The sequence below is a fragment of the Coturnix japonica genome, chromosome 3 (assembly GCF_054131305.1).
Source record: "Coturnix japonica strain WE chromosome 3, WE-NBRP24, whole genome shotgun sequence".
NCBI lineage: Eukaryota > Metazoa > Chordata > Aves > Galliformes > Phasianidae > Coturnix > Coturnix japonica.
The window spans coordinates 64,719,771-64,743,729 of NC_140665.1; the positions used below are offsets into that span (position 1 = coordinate 64,719,771).

The 23,959-nt window shown below is 40.7% G+C and overlaps 1 protein-coding gene and 1 long non-coding RNA gene across 4 annotated transcripts in view; one reads left to right on the forward strand and one right to left on the reverse strand.

Moving 5' to 3' along the window:
- The window catches only part of LOC146761442 (uncharacterized), a 31,625-nt gene extending 13,480 nt beyond the window's left edge, over positions 1-18,145 (forward strand). The window contains exon 3 of the long non-coding RNA XR_014944861.1: positions 18,023-18,145. This is a non-coding gene — a long non-coding RNA (uncharacterized LOC146761442). The remainder of the gene's footprint in view (positions 1-18,022) is intronic.
- On the reverse strand, positions 11,823-23,956 carry QRSL1 (glutaminyl-tRNA amidotransferase subunit QRSL1). Of its 3 annotated transcripts, none has more exons than XM_085543665.1 (11): positions 23,839-23,956; positions 23,549-23,708; positions 23,121-23,219; positions 21,598-21,694; positions 19,466-19,642; positions 17,481-17,543; positions 17,268-17,380; positions 15,101-15,293; positions 14,629-14,746; positions 12,532-12,737; positions 11,823-12,241 (listed from the first exon to the last, which is right to left on the reverse strand). In XM_085543665.1, the coding sequence occupies exons 6-11, from the start codon at positions 17,533-17,535 to the stop codon at positions 12,030-12,032; spliced, it is 897 nt and encodes a 298-aa protein (XP_085399791.1). In that variant the 5' UTR covers positions 17,536-17,543; positions 19,466-19,642; positions 21,598-21,694; positions 23,121-23,219; positions 23,549-23,708; positions 23,839-23,956; the 3' UTR covers positions 11,823-12,029. The 3 variants fall into 3 exon arrangements, with proteins under 3 accessions (XP_085399791.1, XP_015714140.2, XP_085399790.1); XM_015858654.2 differs by having other exon boundaries at positions 17,481-17,656; XM_085543664.1 differs by lacking the exons at positions 19,466-19,642; positions 21,598-21,694; positions 23,121-23,219; positions 23,549-23,708; positions 23,839-23,956 and adding an exon at positions 17,948-18,075.
- Between the last annotated feature and the right edge of the window lie 3 nt (positions 23,957-23,959).

Consider the following 23,959-nt stretch of genomic DNA (forward strand, 5'->3'; position numbering starts at 1 on the left):
TATATATATATGCAGTGTATATACATACATATATATATATATATAAATATATATATATACACACACACAAACACACACACACACACACACACATATATATATATATATATATATTCAGATGGATGATTTAAAAGAAAAAAGGTCCCCAGGCTGTAGAAAAATGAAAATGTTGTTGGTTCAGGTGCTTCGTTTCAGAAAGGTGAAACCACAGCAATTCTGACTTTTCACTTTCCCTTGTCTCATCATGTGAGACACCTTAGGTCAGGTTATTTGATCTGGAATGGTGTGGAGCCTGCACAACCTGCTGTCACGTGTTGGAGAAAGCAGTGAGAGCTGTCTGTCCACAAGGACACACAGTGAGAGCTGTCTGTCCACAAGGACATACAACAGCCTTGGGGAAGGAAGGACCTGGGGGTTAGTAGCTCTTTTCTAAGTCTTCAAGAGCTTTAGGATATAAATCTCCCTGTCTGTGGGCTGCCCAAAGAAGAGGAAGGGAGTAAATTTTGATTAAAATGTAGCTCTGAAATGCAAGAACCTGTTTTAGTTTCACCTGCTCCTTGTGACATGCCTGCAGAGTACAGCTGATTTTGCCACGACTGCTATGTAGATAAAATGGTACAAGGTCAGTGTGAGTATAAAATGAAAGAGCAAAATTTGCAAAGAAAAGTCACGATTCTCATCATAGAATCCCTAGTGTTGAAAGGGACCTTTCAAGATCATCTTGTCCAACTCCCTTGCAGTGAACAGGGACATGCACAGCTAGATGAGGTTGCCCAGGGCCTGATCCAGCCTTGTCTTGAATGTCTCCAAGGGCAGGGCATCAACCACACCTCTGGGCAACTTGTTTCAGTGCCTCACCATCCTCACTGGAAAAGTCTTTTTTCCTTATACCCAGCCTAAATCTACCCTCTTTGAGTCTGAAACTGTGTCCTGGTTTAATTTATTTTTGCTGACAGACCAATTTACTTGTTGCGAGTACACTTGGGTGCCTGGCAGCAGATGGGATCTGAATGTTCTTTCTGGACTCCTGGCTGCCATTTTAGACCAGGTTGGGGTGGGCTGGGAACTCCATGCAGCTTTGCTGGTAATTGATGAATTTCTTTGTAGATGTGAAAAATGTATTTGTACTTTTGCTACTTTCCATCTTCTTGTGTATTGTTTTGTGCTATTTAAAATAGTCACAGTGCTCATTCATTCATATACTATAGGAACTGTGCAGGATGAACCTTGGGTCAGGATTTTGACCAATGGCTAGAATGCAACTGGCACATAGAGAGGATAGAGATGTTCATTGTTTTAGCAGCAAAATCAGTGACAAAATAGCTGAAAAACTCCTCAGTCCAAATAGTTGTCGGCAGTCCATTGAAATGCATGAGATGGTTCATGTGTTCTGAGCACCATTGATCTAGTCTAGCTGTCAACTTTGGGAATTAACATTGTAGTGATTTGCACTTGTTTAATGTTTCCATAGCCGTAGATGTGGAAACAGGTACAAATCAAGACCAGGCCCCTCAGTTTAGGAAGGTTTGAGGATCTACAGCTCCATGGACTGCTGATGATGGAGTGTAAATAAAGAGTCCTGAATGTCATGCAGACATTCTTGTTTAGTGCAGCCAGTACCCTTATTCTTAGTGGCTATTTTCTAGTTTGTTATTTTTCTTTCTCTAGGCAGAATTGCAAGGAAATCCTTGAGACCTGCAATATTCTAGTGGCGGGATTGGCCTTGAGTTGAATCTCAAGTTTCTCGAGGCTCTTGAAGCAATATGGAAGCCATTAAATGCGAGTTTGTATGGACTAAGCAAGCAAAGTAAAGAGTGGTTATGGAGAATGCAATAAACATTTCCTAAGTAAGAAAATGCTTCAGATGTGGGATGGGAAGAAAGTCCCAGCTTTTAAAGTGACAGCAGTTTCTCCAGGACACCCCCACAGAAAAGTTGTTTATTTGATCTCAGCTGATGTAAGATCTCCCAGCTCAAAATGCTGAGCCATTAGAGAGAAGATCTGGATTAGGAGGGAATCATTTCTCTTTTGGGAGTAAGGGAATACTGCAGCTGAGGTTTTTATTCTATGAAGACATATAAAGGGCTGGAAGTAGAACGCTGCTACTGTATTGGCAGGACGACAAGATCTGAACGTGGCAAACACATAAAATGAATAGGTGGAAGCTCAATTACTTTGAATAAATTGCCTTTTCTCTCCTTTTCTTTCACCATTTTTCTCACTTTCTTTCCTTATTGCTGTTAAGTAGTAATTACAGTATGATTTGTATTACGGTCTGCAAGAATAATTGCTCCTGGTTTAAAGCATATCCTGTGAAAGAACCATTTTAGAAGGCATTGATAGAAGACTGCAGAAGCTGTTCTATTTCAATGTCCAATAAGTCTCAGACAAGACCAGGCACGAATTCCAAGAAGGAATATTTGTGTGGTGTAACCACCCTGATGCAGTTTTGTAGTCTACTAAAAATCAAAGGGCTGAACTGCACTCATTAATGCCTGGGGTTTATGCAGAATGTACCAGTGTTAACCTTTAACTGGGCTCCAGTGCTTTTAACGTTACGTTTCCTATAGAACAATTAAAGCTGAGCACAGCAGCTCATGGATACATGATAGATTCAGAGAGTGATTGATTTTTATATATAGCTTTAAAGACTCCTTTCTTTTTGCCCCCTTCTGAGGCACAATGCTACTCATGTAGTGAAGTTTTATCTATTTATTTTTAAGGGGAGAGTGAGAGGCAAAGCATCACACTGTCAAGTATTAACCAGAGTAACAACAGGAACCACTTTGTGCACACCTCAGGAAGCCTGCAGGCTTCTTACTGGGCAGGGTGAGCACCTAATGCTTCCAAAAAGGAAAGTTTTCAAGCAGAGTGTCAGCATGACCCCCAAACAAATGTAGTATTATAGTTGTCTCCTAGATTTGCTTGAGGTTTATGGAGGAGTGAGCAGCCCCTAAGCAGATCAGGGGAGACTGTTGCTTCTTCCCTTCTTGGGAAAGGGAAGATGCAAGTGTGGGATCTCTGTGGCTTTATAGGAAGTGAAAGCAGTGTGTGTGTGGGGGGGGGACATACCCTGGTCCTTTAACTACGTTCCAGTGAAGAAAACCAGCCCATTTCCCAAGGGCATGAAGAGGAGAAATTATTTAGCTGCTTAAACCAATATGAGGATCCTAAAAAATAAACAGGCAAAGTAAAGTTGCTCATTTATGACCATAAATTCAGTAGAGGTGGCATTGCTGAAACTCTGATGGGAGACTTCTTGTGACTGAAGTCTTTAAATCACTGGTTATGACCTCTCGGGAAAGGTCTGGTGGGCAGAAGGAGATGAGAAATGGTGCACTGTAACAATAACAACAAGGAAAAAAAAGGGCCTGATTTATTTACTAGTGACAAATGACAAAAAGAAAATGATCTCCTGGATTAATTTCCCATCATAAAAAGCACAATATGCGGTGTTAGTTACTGTCTGTGAGACAGTAGCAGTACTTATGAAGGAACAGGCGAATGGCTCCTTGAGCTACTACTCCTAATGTATACGACGAAAAGGAAACTTGCACCTTCATGGGAGACCTCAATCCAAGCGATGGATGCTGGCAGTTTCATTTGGCCAGGACTGAAGTATCTTCAAAATTACTAAATAATTCTCTTAATTTTCATGCTTAAATAATACTGCACCATAGACCAGAGAAGCTATAAGAAAGACTTTTGACTTAACAGAGGAAAGGTATCAGGATAAAAAAAAATGCTGGTATAACAAGGAAAAATGTTTGTAGTGCCGTTACGTTTGTTGAAGGCAAACTTAATTCAAGTCAGTAACTTTAGCTGATATAATTCACAGAGGAAAAATGATTCTGAGCTAAGTCAGCTGCAAGGGAAGAAAAATGTAAATGATAATTGGGAAGTGTCAAAGGGTATTTTACAGGTAATAAAGCTGTAATTGGGGGCAGGGGTGGAGGGAGGGTGAGGTACAGTGGTTTCAACAAACACTTGACTAAAGGGCAGCTGCTAAAATAATGCTTCTCCTCTTTTTGAAAGTAGAATAAATAGAAGAATGGGGAAACTGATATTGGAAAAACATGAAATGGCCACTTGTAACTGAAAAAAAGAAATTGATACCTTCTTTCTGTCAGATGAGGTAATAAACACTTGAGATCAGGTATGATATTAGATGCTTGAGCTCCTAGCTTTTTTAAGAACTAAAATCAACTTTCTCAGCCTAACTGAGCTCCTGTTTGCCACACAGTGCCATGGGCAAAATGGGAGCTTTGTCAGCAAGAGCAGAGAAAGGACTTAAAAGTATTGTCAAATGCAAAGCAAGAATGTTATAGCTTTGTTATACAAGCGTAGAATATCTTCCCTTTCCATAGTAATCTGAGAAAGTACTAAATAGCAGCTGAACCTGCTCTGTGAGGAATGACTGAAGGAATTGGGGCTGTTTAGTCTGGGGCAGAGGAGGCTAAGGGGAGACTTTATTGCTCCCTTCAAATACCTGAAAGGTGCTTACAGCAAGAACAGGGTTGGTCTCTTCTCACTGGTGACAGGGTGAGGGGAAATGGCCTCAAGCTGAGCCAGGGAAATTTTAGGTCGGATATCAGGTAAAACTTCTTTACAGAAAAGGTTGTTAAGCACTGGAGTGGGCTCCCCAGGGAGGTGGTTGAGCCACCATCCCTGGATATGTTTAAAAACACTTTGGATGTGGTGCTCAGGGACATGACTTAGCAGAAGGTTGTTTGAGTGAGGGTAATACAGGTAATGGTCAGGTTGTGGTTGGACTCTATGATCTTTAAGGTCTTTTCCAACCTGAGCAATTCCATGATTTTATGGGAATGTGCAGTTTCCAGAGCACTGTGAATGACTGAGAGGCTTTCATGAGCATCACTGTAGGCACTGAGGAAGATGCAAGGAAGGAAGGAAGCTAACATGTTAGTGTTAAAGTGGGAACAGCCTATCATGAGCCTATTGGATCTTTGTTCAAGGAGAAATAGTGGAAGGTGTGATAGGGGGACTGGAGAGACAGCACTTCAAAAATTATCAAAAAGCAATCAAATACAGCTTCCTGTCCATCTAACCTGAGGCCTTTGTGATCTTGTTATGGAAGGTGTCTAAACAAAAATGTTGCTGTATTACATTTAGATTTGCAGAGGGATGTTTTTCTTGAATATCATTTGCTACTTGTTCAGGAAATAGGAGAGATACAAAATCAGTATAATGCGCTAAAGTAAGCACGGCCAGCTGGCCTGCTTCAGCAGAATAGTAAGAAAAGCTGTTCATCACAAAGTAATGCTAGTGAGGCTTCTGAGTGCTGGCCTTGTCCTTCTGACGTTTTCATCTGGTTTCTGCAAGGCAACTTCAAATCTGACAGCTGATTGAGCTTTCCAAAAAGATGCAGTAATGATGACTTGAGGAAAAATTGCAAACAAGCAGTTACTTTCATTTTGTTTTTTAACCCAAATGAACTTAGATACAAATTCGTTGTGAGGAAATTATGTTTTCACAGGATAATGGGCTATGAGAGGCTGGTTGGTTACACAGAACTGCTTTCATAGGGAAGAGAGAGCAGAAAAGCACTTCTTTCACAACTTTATCACACCTCAAAGCAAGAAAAAAATATGGATCGTTTTTCCTGTTTACTGAAAAAGGTAGTCCTGGTAGTCCTAGTAGTCCTAGCTTTGACTTCAGTAACGTGTCTCAGGGTGTCTAAAAAGAGGTAAAACAAAAGTTGGGCACAGAAGTCCTGCTAAGAAATGTCACAGTGTTGTAAGTGAGGCAGTGCTGCACCAACACAGGGCTTCTAGCCTTCTAAAACCCAGTCAATAAGGAAAGAAGCAATTAATACAAAATCTTAGTGCCCTTGTCTGGCTGCTCTTGCAGCTTGTAAGGCGTGTGTGCCAATGAATGAACAATGTACGAAGTGCATGGAAGAGATCAGATTTGGACTTTGAATGGCAGGTGGTGAGCAGATGCTTGTGTATCGCTTCTTTTGTGCATGTCTGTATGTTTATGTATTATGTACGTACATAATTATCAATATATTTTCCTCTTTCCTTTCTTAGTAAATAATTTTTTTTTCTCAACCCACAAGTGAGGAATGAGTGGATGACTGTGTGCTGCTTTGTTACCTGCCGGGTTAAACCACATTGTTTAGCCTTACTGAAATAGCCCCAAAGGCTGCTTATGACCATTTTTGCATTTCTGCTTTGTTTTCGGAATTTACAATTTTTCAGTATTATTTACAGCACCATTTCCTACCAGTGCTCCCTAATGGTAATTACATGTAAAGGTTACAGCTCACAGCAGGTCCTAGAAAGAGACTTTAAGTAAGAAATAGATCAACAAAGTAATCAAGTGCTGCTTGGTTTTCTGTTCTCTATCCATCCACTCTGCTGTTACTTAAGGCAATGACAGCAGTTTCTGACAGTGAGAAATGGAGTTTGGAATTAGTTATGTTTTTTACATCTTAAACAATGTTGAAATAAGTGCGTTCAAAAATGGCTTAAAGTGTTGTTAATTCATTAGCACATTTACACTATTAGGACTGGAGAGCGTGGAAATATAATATCCATTTAGTGAGTGCGGTCATGAAAGCCTCAGGTGATGGTTTAGGGAACGTCTGTGCTTTTAGCAAGAGTGGCAGGATTTTGGATGCCTGTGTTGGGAAGTGTGTACATTGCTATGGCTACTGACTGTGAGATGCTGGATCTTGACAGCAACACATCCAGTCTACTGACAGCAAGTAGAATCAGGTTTGTCATTTTCTCACTCTTTCTCCATCATCTCCATTCTGTCAATGGATTCCATGTTGATGGGCCAAACTCATTAGGATGTCTTATTTTTAAATGGAATGCATTTGGTACTGAAGGGGAAGAGCAGTAGTCACAGATGGGTTGCTTTCATGGCGTTGGTATCACCCAAAGCAGAGCAATTGTTCCATGAAGTTCCTCTGTGTTGTAACTTGTCAAAGGGTCTCACTTCAAAAATAATAATAAAAAAAATCCTTAGTATCTACAGTATGTTGAGCTGGGATGCGAGCTCAGTGCAGGCTCAGCTGAACTTGCTGTTAGCAGTTCATCTTAGTGACAAGGCTTCATTCTATCTATTCAAGGCTTTGTTTTAGTGTTTCAGCATTTTTCCATTGTCTGCAGTTGAGAGCAGATCATTCAAGCTCTTACATTTCCAGTGCTGTGGATACAAAGCAAAAAAAGGCAGCTCTTGTTCAAAAGAGCTTATTATCCTGGGTGTTTTGTTGTTGCTGGGGCCTGGGGGGGCTTTGGATAGATGCACAACAGATGCTCTTTCAAGGGACATGTTCTTTATATTCTTCAACTGTGTTTGTCACAGGAGGGTTGTTTTTGCTTGTAGCCTTCAATATAAGGCAGTATAAAACTGGGGTTTTGGTCCCCACTCTGACTTTGTTAAGGGTAGTTGGAGCTCCTCAGGCTGTAGCCTGTTGTCAGTAGGCAGCATGTTGGCCCAGTTAATCGATGCACTGGTGACAATTACAGCGACCACTGGGCGTTACTGTCAAAATGGTGGAGGGTTGGACTCTCCAGGAAAAACAGGAAAATGCTGGTAACATGAACAGCATTAAGGAAAATGAGTGCAGAGTCATGAACCTAGAGGTTTAATAATGAGCTTTCAGCTCATACCAGAAATTCTCATCCATTAAAACGCCATGGCGACAGAGAAAACCTTGAGAGTATTGGTTAATCATAAATTAGCCTTGGGCTGCTGGTCTAGTATGAAGTGTCTGAGTAAAAGCTAAGTGCAATTCCAGAGTGTTCTGCAGAGGAATTCTTCAGGAGAGATGGGGAAGTATTAAAGCAGTTCTGCTTATAAAACTGCACCTGGAATTGTCTTTACAGTACTGGTCACCCATGCCAGAAATATGAATTCAGCTGGGGCAGGTGCAGTGAGCAGCTGTGGGGATTAGCAGTGGGGCAGTCTAATATAGAGGAGTAAACTGGAAGAGTTTACCTTATTTGTCCTAGTGGAATAAATGCTAAGGAAGAATGCAACGGTAATTTATAAATACAATAGTGAATTAAACACAAGGAGTGAGAAGGCATATTTAAGCAGAAGTATTGCCTTGAGCAAACAGGTGTGTGTGGCTTGGCTGCAATCAGTTTTTAACAAAACATTCAGAGTGGGAGAAAGAATCCAGAATACTCCATAGATGAGACAGATTTTAATACATTTATAGAGATGATTGTGTGCAACTTGTTACCTGTAAAGAGAGATCTGGATCACAAGGTCCCTTTTGCTGTGCATTCCTAAGCTTCTTGTTGTTAATGTTTTCATTTTGATGTTGGTTAGGCAGATATTGTGTAGCAGCCTCAGATTATGGGACTCCCTTTTGAACTAAACACTTGCAAATAAAAGTCTTAACTACTTTGATCTTGGACTAAGTCAAGCAGACTTTCTAGTTCAGAGAGGTACAAGTCAAAAAAGACACACACTTTCAAAGGTTTCAGCACAGGGACATGAAATTGGGGGCCCTCTTTCACCTCACTGCCCCAATTGTGTGGCAGCCCCCTGGCTTGCCATTTGTTTCTCCAGGTGCCCTACACTGCTGAGCTGAAGAATCCTTTTACTGCTGTTCAACAGCAACCATGGGAGGATGCCCATGCTAGGTGGGAAAAAAAAAGTCTTGTTTAAAAGCAAACAAGTTAGCTTGGAATTTCTTAATTGCATCTAGACATTAATCAGCCGAAGGAGTGGTAAACTAACCGCGATAATAGTGTTTTTCTTTTCATGCCTCTTTGTAACACTGGTGTAATTGGATACCTTTCTCTTCATTTGAGACACAATGAAAGTAGGTACCCTTTCTTGCTCTTTCTTTCTTGCTTCTTTTTTCCTAACTTTTTGGAGTGCTGGGCAAACTGATCTTGTGGTTTGCAACCCTGTCTGTGGTGGGGAGGTTGGAACTAGAAGATCATCATTCTCTGATTCTCTGGTAGTTTTTTAGTCACTGGATTAAAAGAAAGTTTGAGTGCCATATAACCCTACCAATCTCAGCTCTTCAGACATGCTCTATACACCTCTCTGTCCAATTCAGTTGCCCACATCTTGTAGGAAGGCAGCACTACAGCTCACAGAGGAAATGTTCTCTGGGGCAGAGCTTAAGGGCAATGCTGGGATGCCCCAGGCAGCAGCACTGGTATTTTCTATTGCTTCCCAGACAAATTAAGTCCTAGCTACATCTTAAAAGTGAAAAAATGGCTAACAAACACTATGTAATATAAAGCAACAGTGAGGCCACAGTCACTATTAAGTGACCTACACCTGAAAACTGAGAAATGTGGTAATAGTGAAGTAGCTGCACTCAAAAGCTTGCTTTGAATTTGCTCTCAGTGTGAGCCCATTAAGGAAGATGAGAACAACATGTGCACAGAAAGTATATGAACACCAGAATGCAGTTGTATTTAAAAACACCTTATAACAAAAGGTCTTAATTTTCTGTTCAAAGTAACTTCTCCATTACACAATACCCTCACCACTTCCCACTGCCTGGAGAAAAGATACCACACGCTCAACCATTTGAGCAGATTGCTTGTTTGTTAATGTTCTAGCTATTGTTTCCTTCTCGAAGCACTGGAATTATCCTCTAGCTACAAATCAGAGCTGCCTGTGTGATAGGGTTACACCTGGCCACCTGCTGTGGCTGCATTACAATACCATAAAAGTTTCAACTCTATTTCAGAAATAGTTTTTCAAGACAACTGTACAAAATGTTCATATGATTTTTGCCTTTTTTTTTTTTTTTTTTTTCCCTCCCAGACTTACTGCTTCTGTAAGAAAGATTGTAGAGCTTTTAATAATCCATCATGTAAACTTCTGCTGTTTAAAATTCTGGAGCTGTGACTCAGCACTAGTAGCAGCTGCACAAAGATCTGATTGGAGATAGCACTCACCATCCTTCTACCATCACGCTAACTCAGGAACTCCTGAAGGGCTCAGAATCAACTGCAAAGGAGAAATTTCTAGCACAAAGACAGCAAAGCTTCCTTAGACATTCTTGCTTACCTCCTGAAGTTGCTCAGCCACACTGATTCTTAAGCTCTAACCTCAGGCTTGGTGAAATTCCAGCGTTCAGAAAGTGCAGAAATGGCATCTGGTACATGGTCCCCCAAACCACAAAACAGCACAGAGTAGGTGGAGGACAGGAACCTTGTCAGGGCTGCTTTCAACTGACTGACCCAGAAACTTACTAATCTAACCTGATGTTTTGTTTCCAAATCTTGTCATCATGTAATTCAAAGGTGGGTCTCGATCACTAACAGAGTTTTTAAACACCATGCTACTCAGGGCTGTAGGATAGATATCCGTCTAGTTTCCCCTCACCTACCTCTTGCCTGGCAAATGTGCCTTGATCCAGGTTTTCCATCATATTTGTCTCTTTGTGCTTCCCCTTCTGTTAAGACAAGTTGTCTAGCATAAGTAGGCACTTTCCTCTGGGCCAGCAGTCAGTCCAGAACTAACTTCTGATGTAGAGCACAATCTTCTATTTGCTTGTTCTCTTCCATAATACTCTAAAGCTCTTTATGCTTAAGGAATGCTCTCCACGGTCAGGATTTTATCTCTATCTCTCATCAAAACACACTGATCCTTACTTTAAGAACTGCTAAGCACATGGGAGATGTGGACTCGAGACCTGACTGCAAATCAAGAAGTAGGGATTTCAGGGTGGATACTGGATAATCACACTGACAGCTCTGGCTTGTAGGCAGCTAGAGCACAAGGCACACATGGTGACATAGAGTATAACTAAATTATTAAGCAAGACAGTAGTTAAAGTAAAGTAGTCTCCTGGGACCACTATTTATCACCATCCACTAACAGTAAAACCAAGTACCCTGAAGACTGTTCTATGACAAGAAGATAACACCAGACTAAAACAAGGCATACCTTGTCTTATATTTACAAAAACAATACAATTAATTGTGCAGCACTTAATTGTGTGGGAAAGGTATCGGTACATCTGACATCAGGCTGAGGGAGATTATTATTTTGTTATAGGTGACAGTATGGTCTAAGACATGAAACATTCAGGAAGATTCTACATGTTACTGTATCACAAGTCTCCCTTCACCCTGCACTCCTTACATCTGCACACACTGTAAACTGTGACTGAAAATAAACCTGATGTTTTAAAGTCTGTAGATTTGATTTTACAACTCCATGGCTTTTTCCAGCTTAAGAAAGACAGAAACTACAGCAATAACAGCTTCTCAGCTGTTTAGTATGTCTTCCAGTGTACTAATATCATAGCTAGGAAACTTATCTCAAACTGCTTTTGTTCTGAATAAGCTTCCATGATGGAAAAGATGGCATTACTTGTATAGAGAGGTACACTGCAGAAAAAAATAAAAGAAATTAACTGCAGATTATAGAGAGTTATGATGAAGGCAGGAAAGGATTAATCAGCATCTTTCCCCCAAGAAGCCTGAAATTCATCCTTCTGATGACAGATGTAACCAGAGATCTGCAAGATCTGTACGTGTAAAGGTACTTCATCTCCTGCTATGAGAGTCTGTTAGAATGAGGATGGGGTAGTTGTTTGTTTGCTTTTAAAATCAGTTATCTATATGCCATTTTCTTGATTTCATTTGTATTTACTCATTGGCAAATGGACTCTCAATAACTTTGTTCCATTACAGCTTGTCTGGTTGTTTCCATTACCAAAGCCTATGTTCCAGAGAGAAACCAAGCTCCCTGGTAACCATGCAATTTTCACATGAAAATTCAGGCTAGTTCTTTAGTAGCCAGATACCTCACATGCCCTCTGGGGATGGAAAAAAGCAGCTCCACAGATGAAAGACAAATAACTTCAATCTGGTGTTTTTAATATCAGTAAGAAGTGGCTCTTAGTAAGATATACATGTTTACTTAATGATTTGCTCTGCCTTAATTACACAGTAACAGGCTCTCATTATTCCATCCTGTATTACTGCATATTGTCATCTTAAACTGTTTTGAACATTAAACTATCCCAACAGCTTTCTTGCTTTCACTGACCAGCAAATCTCATACTAGGAATAAGAAGCAGATTCCTGATGCTGAAGGACACCATTGTCATATTTCTTCACTTCTTCTAGCTGAATCATTGGGAACTGTACTTGTTTTTCAAACCATTTGGCTACTGTGAGCAGCTGCTTCTCTTGGAATGAGCGCCCAATGAACTGAAGCCCAATTGGCAAACCTCTTCCTGAAAGAGCTGTAGGAACATTTACGGCTGGCAGTCCTGAAACAAAAGAAGTTATGCACACATTGGCTTACTATTAAACAAATCCAGTTAGAGTCATTTTTGTAACAATTCTGAGAGAACCAGAGCAGCTCAGCAGCATTTTAAAATCTAGCCCTACACTGTAAAGCATTTTACAAATGCACTGTACTTATGCATAAAGTTGTTAACTTACAATAGCAAGTTAATGAGAAGGGTGAGGTATCTCATTTCTGCGTATGAGATTAAAAAGCTGAAGGGAATGAATGGTATAGGCAGGAGAAAACAGCTGAATTCCTATTCCTACTCACCAGCCATGTTTGCAGCCTGTGTTAGGATGTCATCTTGTGTGCTGCGGGTTCTGTTGTCTTCTTTGATGAATTCCACATACGGGACTGCATCGCTCAGAGTGGTAGGAGTGAGTAAAATATCAATACCACTCCCAAAAACCTTCACAAAGTCATTGGCAATGAGACGTCTGACTTTCTGTGCCTTGACAAAGTAATCCTCATAATTCCTAGAAAGAAATATGGGTGTGAGGGTGAAATGCTGTAATACTGAAAATACGGAACAATTTCTTGGTTACTATAGAAAAGATAAGCTCCATATTCCTCCTGATTAAGAAGCTGACATGTATTTGAGTTTCTCATATACCACAAGCTTAGTCACCAAACACTGTGTTTATGCTCTCAGAGCCATGAAGATGTCAGAGAAAAAAAGACATAAAATTCTGTTGAAGAAAGGTGAAGGGAAAAACAAAACCCTAGTTTAAAATAGCTGAACATCAGAGTAATAATTGCTTTTATGGCCCTCCTGAAACTAAACTGTATATTGGATTTCACTGCAGAAAGGCACAGTAAAGTCTAGAAATAATATGAAGGCAAAGCAAGTTTGCAAAATAGGCATTAAACTCTAGGATTCAATCCAGCTAGTCACTTAATGGATGTGAAAAACTCCTATGACCTATGCAGACATCCAAATGGACTTAAAACCGAGAATGTGGTTCTAGTACGCTTCTTACTAAACTATTATCTTTCCTCATTTTTTTTTCCCTCATACAAGTATTGGGTTCATGGCTTTCTAAACTGCCTTTATGCAGTTCTGAAGCAGAAACAAATTAGTTTTACATTTATTGTCCTTTTTAATTTCACTTGTGGAATTGGTAAACGTGTAACAGAATTCATAACTTCAGAGTTTAATTTCTAAAGCATTCACCAACACTTAACAAAAAGAAGGAATAAAATACTGATAAATCAATCCTACTCGGTAAATTCTGATGCAATACCTATAAACAACCATAATTTCATAAACGATCACATGGCAATTTTATAGAAAGCAAGAGCAAAATATCCTGTAAAAGGCAATGTTTTACAGGAAACACAGATGTTTGTACTTTGTCTCAAGAATGCTTGAAGAACCCTTGAAGAACCCTGGATTTTGTTCCTCAAAAATAACTTACTGTTGATAGAAACAGGACTGTCTTGTTCAGGCCTGATGGAACACAATCTTATGCTCCTTCACAAAAAAAGTGAGTTGCATGAAATTTAAAGCAGTCTTTAGAAAGGTGACCTGGACAGTTGCGACCAGAATAAGCACACTTGGCAGGAATATCGGCATTCCATAAAAGCTGCTTCTTATCTATTGACTGACAACATTCCTATCTCTGAGAGCAACTACAAGTCACTTCTGATGAATGTTGCTGCTGACAGAAGGAGCTTTGTCATGCACTTGTTTTGAGACAAATTACAGGACCAGGTTTTTCTGTTAGTATCTAAACAATTTAAGTACGACTCCTGCTTTCTCTAGCATACTAGGATACTAAATAAGGAGTAAAAATGGAGATGAAAAAATGTTGAATTGATCCATTCACCACATTCTCAACACGAGTTGGATAAAAATCTACCCTCTATAAAAACATTAGTTCAGGCAGCTTTGCCTTCTCTCCCTTGCATACTAAAGCAGGGAGCTATAGTTAATTTAACTGCTGTATCATCTGCCTTGCTCTAGAAGGCCTCAGCAGAACACACCAGCAGTGTTTCTCTGGAGCTTAAATGAGATTAACAGCTACAGAACTTACAACACTGCAAGAAGGACACGATTTCAGTGTCATTCTAGAGGATACGTTTTCCTTCATTTTAACTATTAGGTGACAATAATGCTCCGTTGGGAAAAAAAACAAACACAAAAGGTGTTTCACTTAATTCAGAAGGCTCCCTGGTACTAGTAAGGGAAAACATTTTCATTCACTGCTAACTGTTCACTAGTTACCACACAGCTAAAGCAATAATAATGATAGAAGTAGCTACTAGCTTGAGGACGTATTTTTTCATGTCTTGATGAACAATTCTTTGCCATTTGCTTAACGAATTAACTTAATAAATTTGAGTTTCAAGATGTGTTTCGCTTACTGTTTCAACAAGAAGTAGTTTCCTGATAGAATTCTTCCTCTTACAACATCATTAAACCCTTCTCGTCGTGTTGCAGCATACATGCTTTCTGTGGACTTGTTCACATCAGAACGATGTCCTGGAAAGAAAAAGCAATTTAGAAATAGTTTTTGTGATCCTTAGGATTCAATAATGTAAAGGTACACATAATAGTACAATAGGCTGCAGTTTGCTGCAGACCAACATGCTGCTATTCTGGAAAAATTCACAAACCACATTCAGAGAAGATTTTAACCCCAGACACTCAAGTGTGTACAAGTAAAACAATAAAATATTTATTTCTTCAGTTTTTATGTGCACAGGGTTTTTATATTCCAATCCCACCAAACATTCAACTGTGAAATGCATACTATCAAAACTGGTAATTCTTAATGTCACTTAGCAAGGTTCCTGTTGTCTGAGAACAACAATAAAGTAATGTAAAAGGCCTTACCATATTCCAGTCCGTCAAACCTGGCCATATTTGACGCCACTTCTGCAGCGCAGAGCACATGATAGCAGACAATTGAGTAACAGGTGTGTGGTAAACTCACTTCAACTACTTTAGCACCTGCGTTCTTAAAGAGGTCAGCAGCCTTTGACCAAACAGCCAGAATTTCACTAGAAAGCCCTGGTACATGGTACTCCTTAGAGAAAATCAAGAAGAAATGATGTTTACTCTTACTGGCAACCAACATAAATACCATTTGCTAAAAATACTTTGAAACCATTAACAATACATGTTTTTAAATACTACAGCCTATAACATCTACTAAATATTTTAAAAGCAAGCAGTACTAAATAAACTGGACTCCTTTATCTGAAGAATATTATGTTCACCTTAGTAAATTATAACCCATAAAAATCCATAATGCAATTTCAGCAGTTCTCTTCTGGAGTTGTCCACTCGTTCATCTAGTCATAGAGACCACACCACATGGCTCTACAGTTCATGGGTTGAAGCTGTTCAGATGTAAGCCTTAATACTAGGGATATTTTACTGCAAGAAAGACATCGAGGCCCTGGAGCATGTCCATAGAAGGGCAAAAAAGCTGGTGAGGGGTCTGGAGCACAGGCCATATGAGGAGCGGCTGAGAGAGCTGGGAATGTTCAGCCGGGGAGAAGAGGAGGCTCAGGGGAGACCTTATCACTCTCTATAACTTTCTGAAGGGAGGTTGTAGTGAGCTGGGGGTCAGCCTCTTCTCTCACATCATTAGTGACAGGGCCAGAGGGAATGGTTTCAAGCTGTGGCAGGGGAGATTCAGGCTGGACACTAGGAAATATTACTTCTCAGAAAGGGTGGTCAGGCACTAGAATGGACTGCCCAGGAAGGTGGTGGAGTCACCAACCTTGGGGTATTCAAGAAACGACTGGATGTTGTGTTGAGGGTCATGGTTTAGTGGGAGCTATTGGTAGTAGGCAGATGGTTGGACTGGATGATCTTTTAGGTCTTTTCCAACCTTGGTGATTCTATGATATCTAGCAGTGAATAACCTATGCTCACAGTACATCAGCAGCTACTGGCATGCCTCAGCCAAACAAGCAACCCAGCAGAGAACTGCAATCACAAGGCTGGGATAGAACTTAGACAATCAACACTCCTGTTTTAGGATATCTGCTTTAGTTCAGGCTCAAAACATCTGGGTCAAAATACCCTGTGATCTCTGAACAGCAACGACTCATACGTATTATCATAATATATGCATTAACCTGTTTGGGTTAATCTGTAGCAGCAGAAAACAACTACCCAAGGGCTATGAATAATTTATCAGTACTGCTATTTTAGATTTACCAAAACGTAAACAGTATGGAGAAAATTAATTTTCTACACATACTTTTTTCTTATTTTTGCATTTCACAGATTCTGAATAATTAATTGCCAGCGGGCAGCTCTTCTTACAAAATTCAATCTTCTGGTTTACTCGTTCTATCACAGGTTCAAGTGCTGAGAATCAAACCAACAGACATTACACACTGTCTCTTTGAAGACAGAACCTTTACAAAATTATAATAGGTAATTAAAAATAGGCTGCAGCTCCAAATGTCACGCTTAAATTACAAGCGTACTTACAAGAATGACCAAATTATATGCATTAGAAGCCAAATTACTTGATAAAACCATTAGCGGCTATCACAAAATTTTCTTTCCATCCCTATTAGAGCTCTGTGAGTCACAGCTCCTTGTGCCATTCAATTGCCTTTAGAATTATGCTTTATCACAGTGCCATTTACACAAGGATTTCAAAACACTGCACAAAGCAGTATTAAGCTCACTGTTTGAGAAGTCACTAAAAGTAGCTCACATGCAGTTGTGGAGGTATCTGATGAAAAAGCCACAGAGAAGCAAGAACTGAAGCCCCCCATTTTCCCTGGAACTTCCTGGCAGCGTTTCCCACAATGATGACAAAGCAATTTAGACAAAGTGTTGCAGATGCTCCGTCTGAATCACCTACGTGGGCAACAGAGCACACACTGCTCTTTTCTGGGAGCTGCTCTTACCATCTTCACTGTTTCAAATGATGAGAGATTGAGTGGTGACAGACCAAACACAAATGCTTTATTTTGGAAGGAGTTCTATTTGCCATCCCTGTTCACAGCTGCTGATGGGATTTAAATGTTACCTTAGGAATTCCTACACAGAGCTTGCTGACATCAGTCAAACTTGGCAGTGCAAATGGCTGAAAGGTGTCTTGAACTGTGGTAGAGTCTTTAGGGTCATGTCCAGCAAGTGTACCTGAAACATGACATGACACATTGAAGAATAGGAAAACCTATATTGGGTAGATTGAATTCAGCTTGCTTTGAGCATACGAATATATATGTAGTAGTAATACCTAGCACAACTGCTGCATCATCCACACATCTGGTTAGGATTCCTGGCACATCCATGGAGTTCACTAGAGGAATGAGACCATGGCGAGAGATCAGTCCATATGTTGGCTTTAAACCTACTACACCACAGTGAGCAGCAGGGTTTCTGGTAGATCCTCCTGTGTCTGATCCTAAAGCTCTATGGTTTCAAAAGGATTGCCATTAGTAAAATGATTGAGAACATCTCCAAACAATAAATATTTATGGCTTTATGATGCCTGGACTTTAAAATGTCTGAATTCTTCCCAACTAAAAGTCTGGTTATGGCAATCTAAATGTTAGTCTACTCCCTACATCTGCTATTTTTCAGCTGTTTTCAGCATTTTTCTTAGGGCCTCTGAATTAGCCACAAGGAGAGACTGGTTCTCCCTACAAATCAGAGGTAGACAAATAGAAACCGGGCATTCAGAACAGGGCCCTAAATACCTACTTCCTGCTTCTCAGTTGGTCTGTTCCAATTCTGTGGTCTGTGAAAGATGTCTTGTGCTTATTTTATGATTTTCAGATATTCATGATTATTTCTTCACTACTGAATGATGATATGAAGTATCACGCTCCAGCATACAAAGCAGCAGTGACACAGTATGCTTTTTGCCCCAAATAACAAGGCATGCTTTTCAAAGTCCAGGTAAGAGGTTCTTCCTGTTTCCAAGCCTACAAAGTACAGTAGAACTTCCAGTTTAGTGTAGTTTCAATGCAATTCTTCTTTAAGTTGAATTCTTTTACTGCTCCTTCACAAGTGAAACCTGGTTCTAAACTGAAATTGTCACTGTAAAAATTTCAGTGGAATTTAAAGTTGCATTGAAATTAAAGTTCTCTTGTTTTTAGTGACTTTAAACTCAAAGACCACTTAAAACAGAAGTACTATAATCAGGCAAAAATAATATAACCTTAAATTTTATACATAAAAATGTGTTTTTTAAAGCAGTAATCACTGGGAGCAAAAATAGTTTAACAAGCAGACACATACAGTACAAGGGTAAACAAAGACATAATAACTAAAGATTACTTAAATCATCTCCCAGTTAAGAACACAACTGAAAATATGTTCCAAAACGTAGCTCTCAAAACTGCATAAAGTGAAAAGTGTCAATTTTTAAGGAACAGATTTCTTTTAACAGATGGGTGAGGAAGAGATAAAAACAATCAGTCAGTTTAATAGCGTGTTGCAATTCCATGCAGATAATTGTGGTTAAAAAAATATGATCTTTTTTTAATAAACTAAAACTCTTCTTCACACTTCTTTATAAACTGGCTTCCTGTTTTCAAATTGGGTATTTGAAAGCTTGTGGACGTCAAATCTCACTTATATTATCACACGCTCAGCTATAAAAACAAAGGCCAGAAGGAAAGATTTCTATACTGTTATAAGTTGACAGGTATCGTGTCATATGCTGAATTAAGTTTTCAGTGTGTACGTCTTTAACATAAAGAGGTAGAAGATATGTCTCAAACTCCATTGTTTTATTTAAGAGTATGTGGGAATAACAATAATGCTGTCATTCCTTTACTGCCATTATCACTTTTTACCTCACGCAGTGCAAAGCAGTTACATCACTACATTGAACAACATTCTAAATGAATAAGCCTAAATCCGCCTACAAGAAATCATGCTGGCTTCAAGGACAGGTTGGATGGGGCCCTGGGCAACCTGATCTAGTAATTGTAGAAGTTTGGTGGCCCTGCCAGGCAGAGGGGTTGGAACTTCATGATCCTTGAGGTCCCTTCCAACCCAGGTCATTCTATGATTCTATGATTCATGCTATGCCATAAAAAACCAATGATGGTGAAATAAATTCTCGCATGCCAGCGCAAACAATGCTCCCATCTCAGAGAAGATCAACAGCTTTTCTACAGTTTAAACTACATTATTAGAAAATTATTAAGTCAAAACCTTGCAGCATATTTCAAGGCATTTAATTAGAAACAATTCTAAAAAGCTTCTTACGCAAAACACGTGAAAGCCGATACAGCAGCTGCACTGCCTCCAGAGCTCCCTCCTGCTATTACCCAGTAAGAGTTTTCAGGCTCAGAATCAGATCTGGATGCAACTTTTTCCTTGTACTGTCTTGAATAACTCCAGGGATTTCTGACTGGTCCAAATACCCCATCTGTACTCCCAGACCTACGACAGAATGAAGACAGACAGAAGTGACAGACAACACGTTGCATTCTTCAAGTTTTTCTTTATCCAGTTCCTCATTCATTTTCAACACAAAAAGTCTGACCTATGTACAGTCTAGTACAGACAGACAACATGCACAAGTTGAGATCTTCAAAGGGATATTCATCCTTCACTACCACAGAACCTCAGCATCTGTTAGTGGGTGGTAACCCTGTCGGTGGCCAGGGGTTGGAAGCAGGTGGGCTTTAACATTCCTTCCAACATGAGCCTTTCTGTGATTCTAATGCCACTGGAAAGGACGCAAACAAAAATATGAAACAGATTTAACGTACCTAAAGGTAAAACTATCTGCTACAAAACAAAAGTACTCTGGCTTCCTGAGCCTGCATTTGGAAAAAGCACACAAAGATGACCACAGCCTTGTGGGACACTGGAGGAGGGGGGGAAAGCCCCACAATTAGTGGCAACAAGTGCTCCAATGTAAATAACCCACTATTCCTTGCTCTATAGCACTCCCCTGAGGTCACAGTTCAATGCTTCAGAGTGTTAGACTGGCTTGTTGGAATCTGGTTTCAGACTGCGGTAATCTAGATGCAGGCAGCCACCAGAAGCAGGGAGGGGCTTTCCATCTTCCTTGCAACTGCTACCTCAGGTTCTCCAGCTCCATAGTGTTGGTGTTATTAGCCAAATCAGCTGAGCTGGCAGTTGAAAATGAACCTAATTGAGACACTGCTTTTCAGCTGGATCAGCTTTCTCATCAAGCCGATGGTGCAGCCATGTTGGTGATGGCATGAGACTGTGCAAACACACAGTACAGAAATGAGAGGCCAGGGGTGAAATAACTCTTCTTAGCAGAATCCTGTGCTCAAGCGAGCTTAAATTACTTCTAACCCTGCATAATGTGTATGTTTGATGGCCCTGCCAGGCAGGGGGGTTTGAACTACATGATCCTTGAGGTCCCTTCCAACCCGGGTCATTCTGTGATTCTGTGATAATGGGGGGGTCGGGGTTGGTTGTTTTTTCTTCTCCTGTGCTTTTTCCCTGCTTTCCCTCTGAGGCACATCTCTGACATGGAAATGACTTTATCCACAATGATCCAATCAAAGTGTTTCAACCCAACCAAACCCATGCCTTTGGCTTAGGTAAAATAAAAACAAAGCCAAAACGCAACACTTAATTTTTGTCATTGGTAGGTGAAGCCCTGGACATTGATAGAACTGTTAAGATTGGAAATGACCTCTAAGATCATCTAGTCCAACTGCCAACCCATTACCACCATGGCCACTAAAGCACATCTTTTCAGTACCCAGTAGATCTGGTGACACAGGCTTCTGTTTCTGATTAGGGCTGTCCCAGGCTACTGGATGCTGCCTTCAATGATTTGTCAGAGAACAAATTTGTGACGGTGTCTTCCAATTTTTCCTAGCAGAATTCACCAATATTAGGCAACAGTACCACAGGCAAGTCAAAGTGTTGCTCTTGATTATCCTGTTCACAGCAAATCAGAGTACTCATATATGTTAGTCCTGTGGTTGGGAGAGAGTAACTGTCATCAAGGTCATAACAATAATTAGTTAAGGGTAGAAACCACTGGTAAGAGGAAAAAAAAGGCAACAAATAGCTGGTGCAGTAACCAGATCTACTTGCTACTGGATATGCAAGTCTGCTTGTCCTCTGCTTTCTACAAAGGTTATACTAGTCCTTCCCCTCAAACACAGCCATAGTTGAAGTCTATGTTCATAAAAAACTGACATTTAGATCATTTACCCAGCAGTAAAAACGTTCATGCAATATCTGTGAAGTTCAAGCAACTCTAAATTCTCTTTGCAGATCAGCGTGCGTTATTTTCTAACTTGATAGAAAGATGAGTTTAAGGATTATGGACAGATCGGAACAGATGGTGTGGAATCTGTTTAATGTGGAATCACATGTTAAAAATCATAAACATCACTCACCCCATTGCAAATTCATCTAGGTTTGTTTTTCCTAAAAGCACAGCGCCCTGATCCAGTAATTTCTGAACCACTGTAGCATTGTAAGGGGGAACATAACCTGAAAGCAAACAAAACAGTTAAGGGAGTGGTTGATGAGATACGGTTGATTTCTAGAAGTAGCTCCTCTTCCAAGCACTTCAAGTATGTCACTATTGGTGCATAAAAGTCACCGCTGCACAGTGCCCAAATTTTGCTCCAATAGACAATATGGGTAATTCTCAACATTTAGCAAAAGTAAACTAAATACTGTTTTGTCTGTAATGGTATATTTTTTTCCCTTCACAATTTACAGTTCAGTAACCCTGGATTGTCCATTTCCAGAACGTGAAGTTAAACCTTTACACAAACAAGTTACCACAACGGCAGCAAATTATGGCATTTGGGCAATTTGCAGAAGCGGTCTAAAATGAGAAGAAATGAGGAACAGCTCTTTACAGACAAATGCTAAGCTATCTCAAATCATTCCCATTACCATGAGATGTGGGAGCATATAATCAGTCACAAGCTGAAACACAAGTTGGCTAACCTGTAAGCAACTCTATGCACCTTCAGCCATTTTGACTGCATATAAACTATGAGTTCTGTGCCACTTCCATGAGATACTGGGTTGCATACAACTTCTGTGAATAATAACAGTGACTTTTCCACCCCCCGCTTTCAACTGCACAATGGATGCTCAACCCTAATGGAAACATTAGAGTGTCTGAAAAATTTCCTTTCAGTGGTAATAGAAACAAGCTTCAAACATGTTCATGAATTAAAGTCATACAAGCCTGTTCTACAAAGTGGGAATATAGAGAATTGTTAACAGCTACTCTTCCTACAGCCATACGAAAGCACCACGTAAGGCAATAGATACAAACAGAACACAAAAGAATGTGTTTTGCTGGACACAACAGCAAACACTAGTGACTGCTCTCCTCTGTAAAACCAAGTACTGTATTAGTAATGGCAGCATAGCTACATGAATAAAATGAGAAAATACACTTGCATTAGAAAAAGATACACCCTTATACAGTTACAATTGTACAGTTATAAAGCTGACGGATAAATGGAGGTCATGTAATAGGAAGAGGATAAATGCCCACCACTGTTGAGGCACATTGTAAAACTCCACACAGGAGTGATCTGTAGAAAGAGATGCTACCTTAGTGGTGGTCAGCCCTTAAATGAGATCTAGGAGAGGTGGACCCAGGCTCCACCCCCTTAGGTAGCACAGCTGAATTACCTTCACCTGTGCACCTGCAGCTGATTCATCACTTGCCTCAGTTGGTTAATCGGAGGTTCAGGCTGTTTCCTATACCACCTGTAATACTAGATGATCTTGACAGAGGAAATCAGATAAACACAGCTCCTCAAATCAGCTCAGCTCATTTTTGAAAATGTTTGGATCTATGGAAAATTTCACTCCGCTAAACCTCTCAGGAGAAGAGCCAGAGCTCCGATTTCACTTTAAAAGTTCTACAGCACCTTTCATACGGTACCTTTTAGCATGTTTGATGCGCATGTTGTCTCAATGCCAGCTGTATTGAAGTTGTCCTTCACTGCAATGGGAATTCCATCCAGCTCACCCAGTGGCTGACCTGTGTTAGAAATTATCACAGTATCACACAGTATCACAGTCTGGTGTGTGTTGGAAGGGACCTTAGAGATCAAGTCCAACCCCCGGGATTCAAGCCTCCGTGTAGCAGAGCAGCACTTCTACCACTTGCGCCACAGGGGGATTCGAATTATTGCAAAGACCACAGAGGTTACATCAGTGTGCTATGTAAGTCAATTTTACCCTATGTACTGCCTGCACCCACTGCATCCCGAGAGCCAGGAGTGCCCACCCGGCACACACAGCAGATGCAATGTACAATAAAAGCGCCCTTCCACCACGATTGCCACCCTTACAAACAGCCTGACATACCTCTTCGGTATCTTTCCTCCGCCTCCTCGGCCTGCTTTAATGCAGTTTCTTCCGCTACCGTAATGTAAGCATTGAGAACCTGCGTGCTCCTGATGAGAGCGAGGCACCTCTGGCAGAGCTCGGTGGGGGTGACCCGTCCTTCCTTCAGCGCCAATGAGATCTGAAAGGGGAACGCCGACTGTCAGAGCTGCTACCAGACCCCAACCCAGCGCCGGGACACGGCAGGGCCGACGAGCCGCGGTCACCTTGAGGCAGCCCCGCAGCACACAGCCCGCCCCGAGCCCGCTAACCTGGCGCAGAGAAGCTCGCAGCATGGCGGCCCGCTCCGCTCCACCACACACCGCTACGACCCCTCTCCCGTCCCGTCCAGCAGCCGCGCTGAACCCCTGAGTGCCGCCATCTTGATGCAAC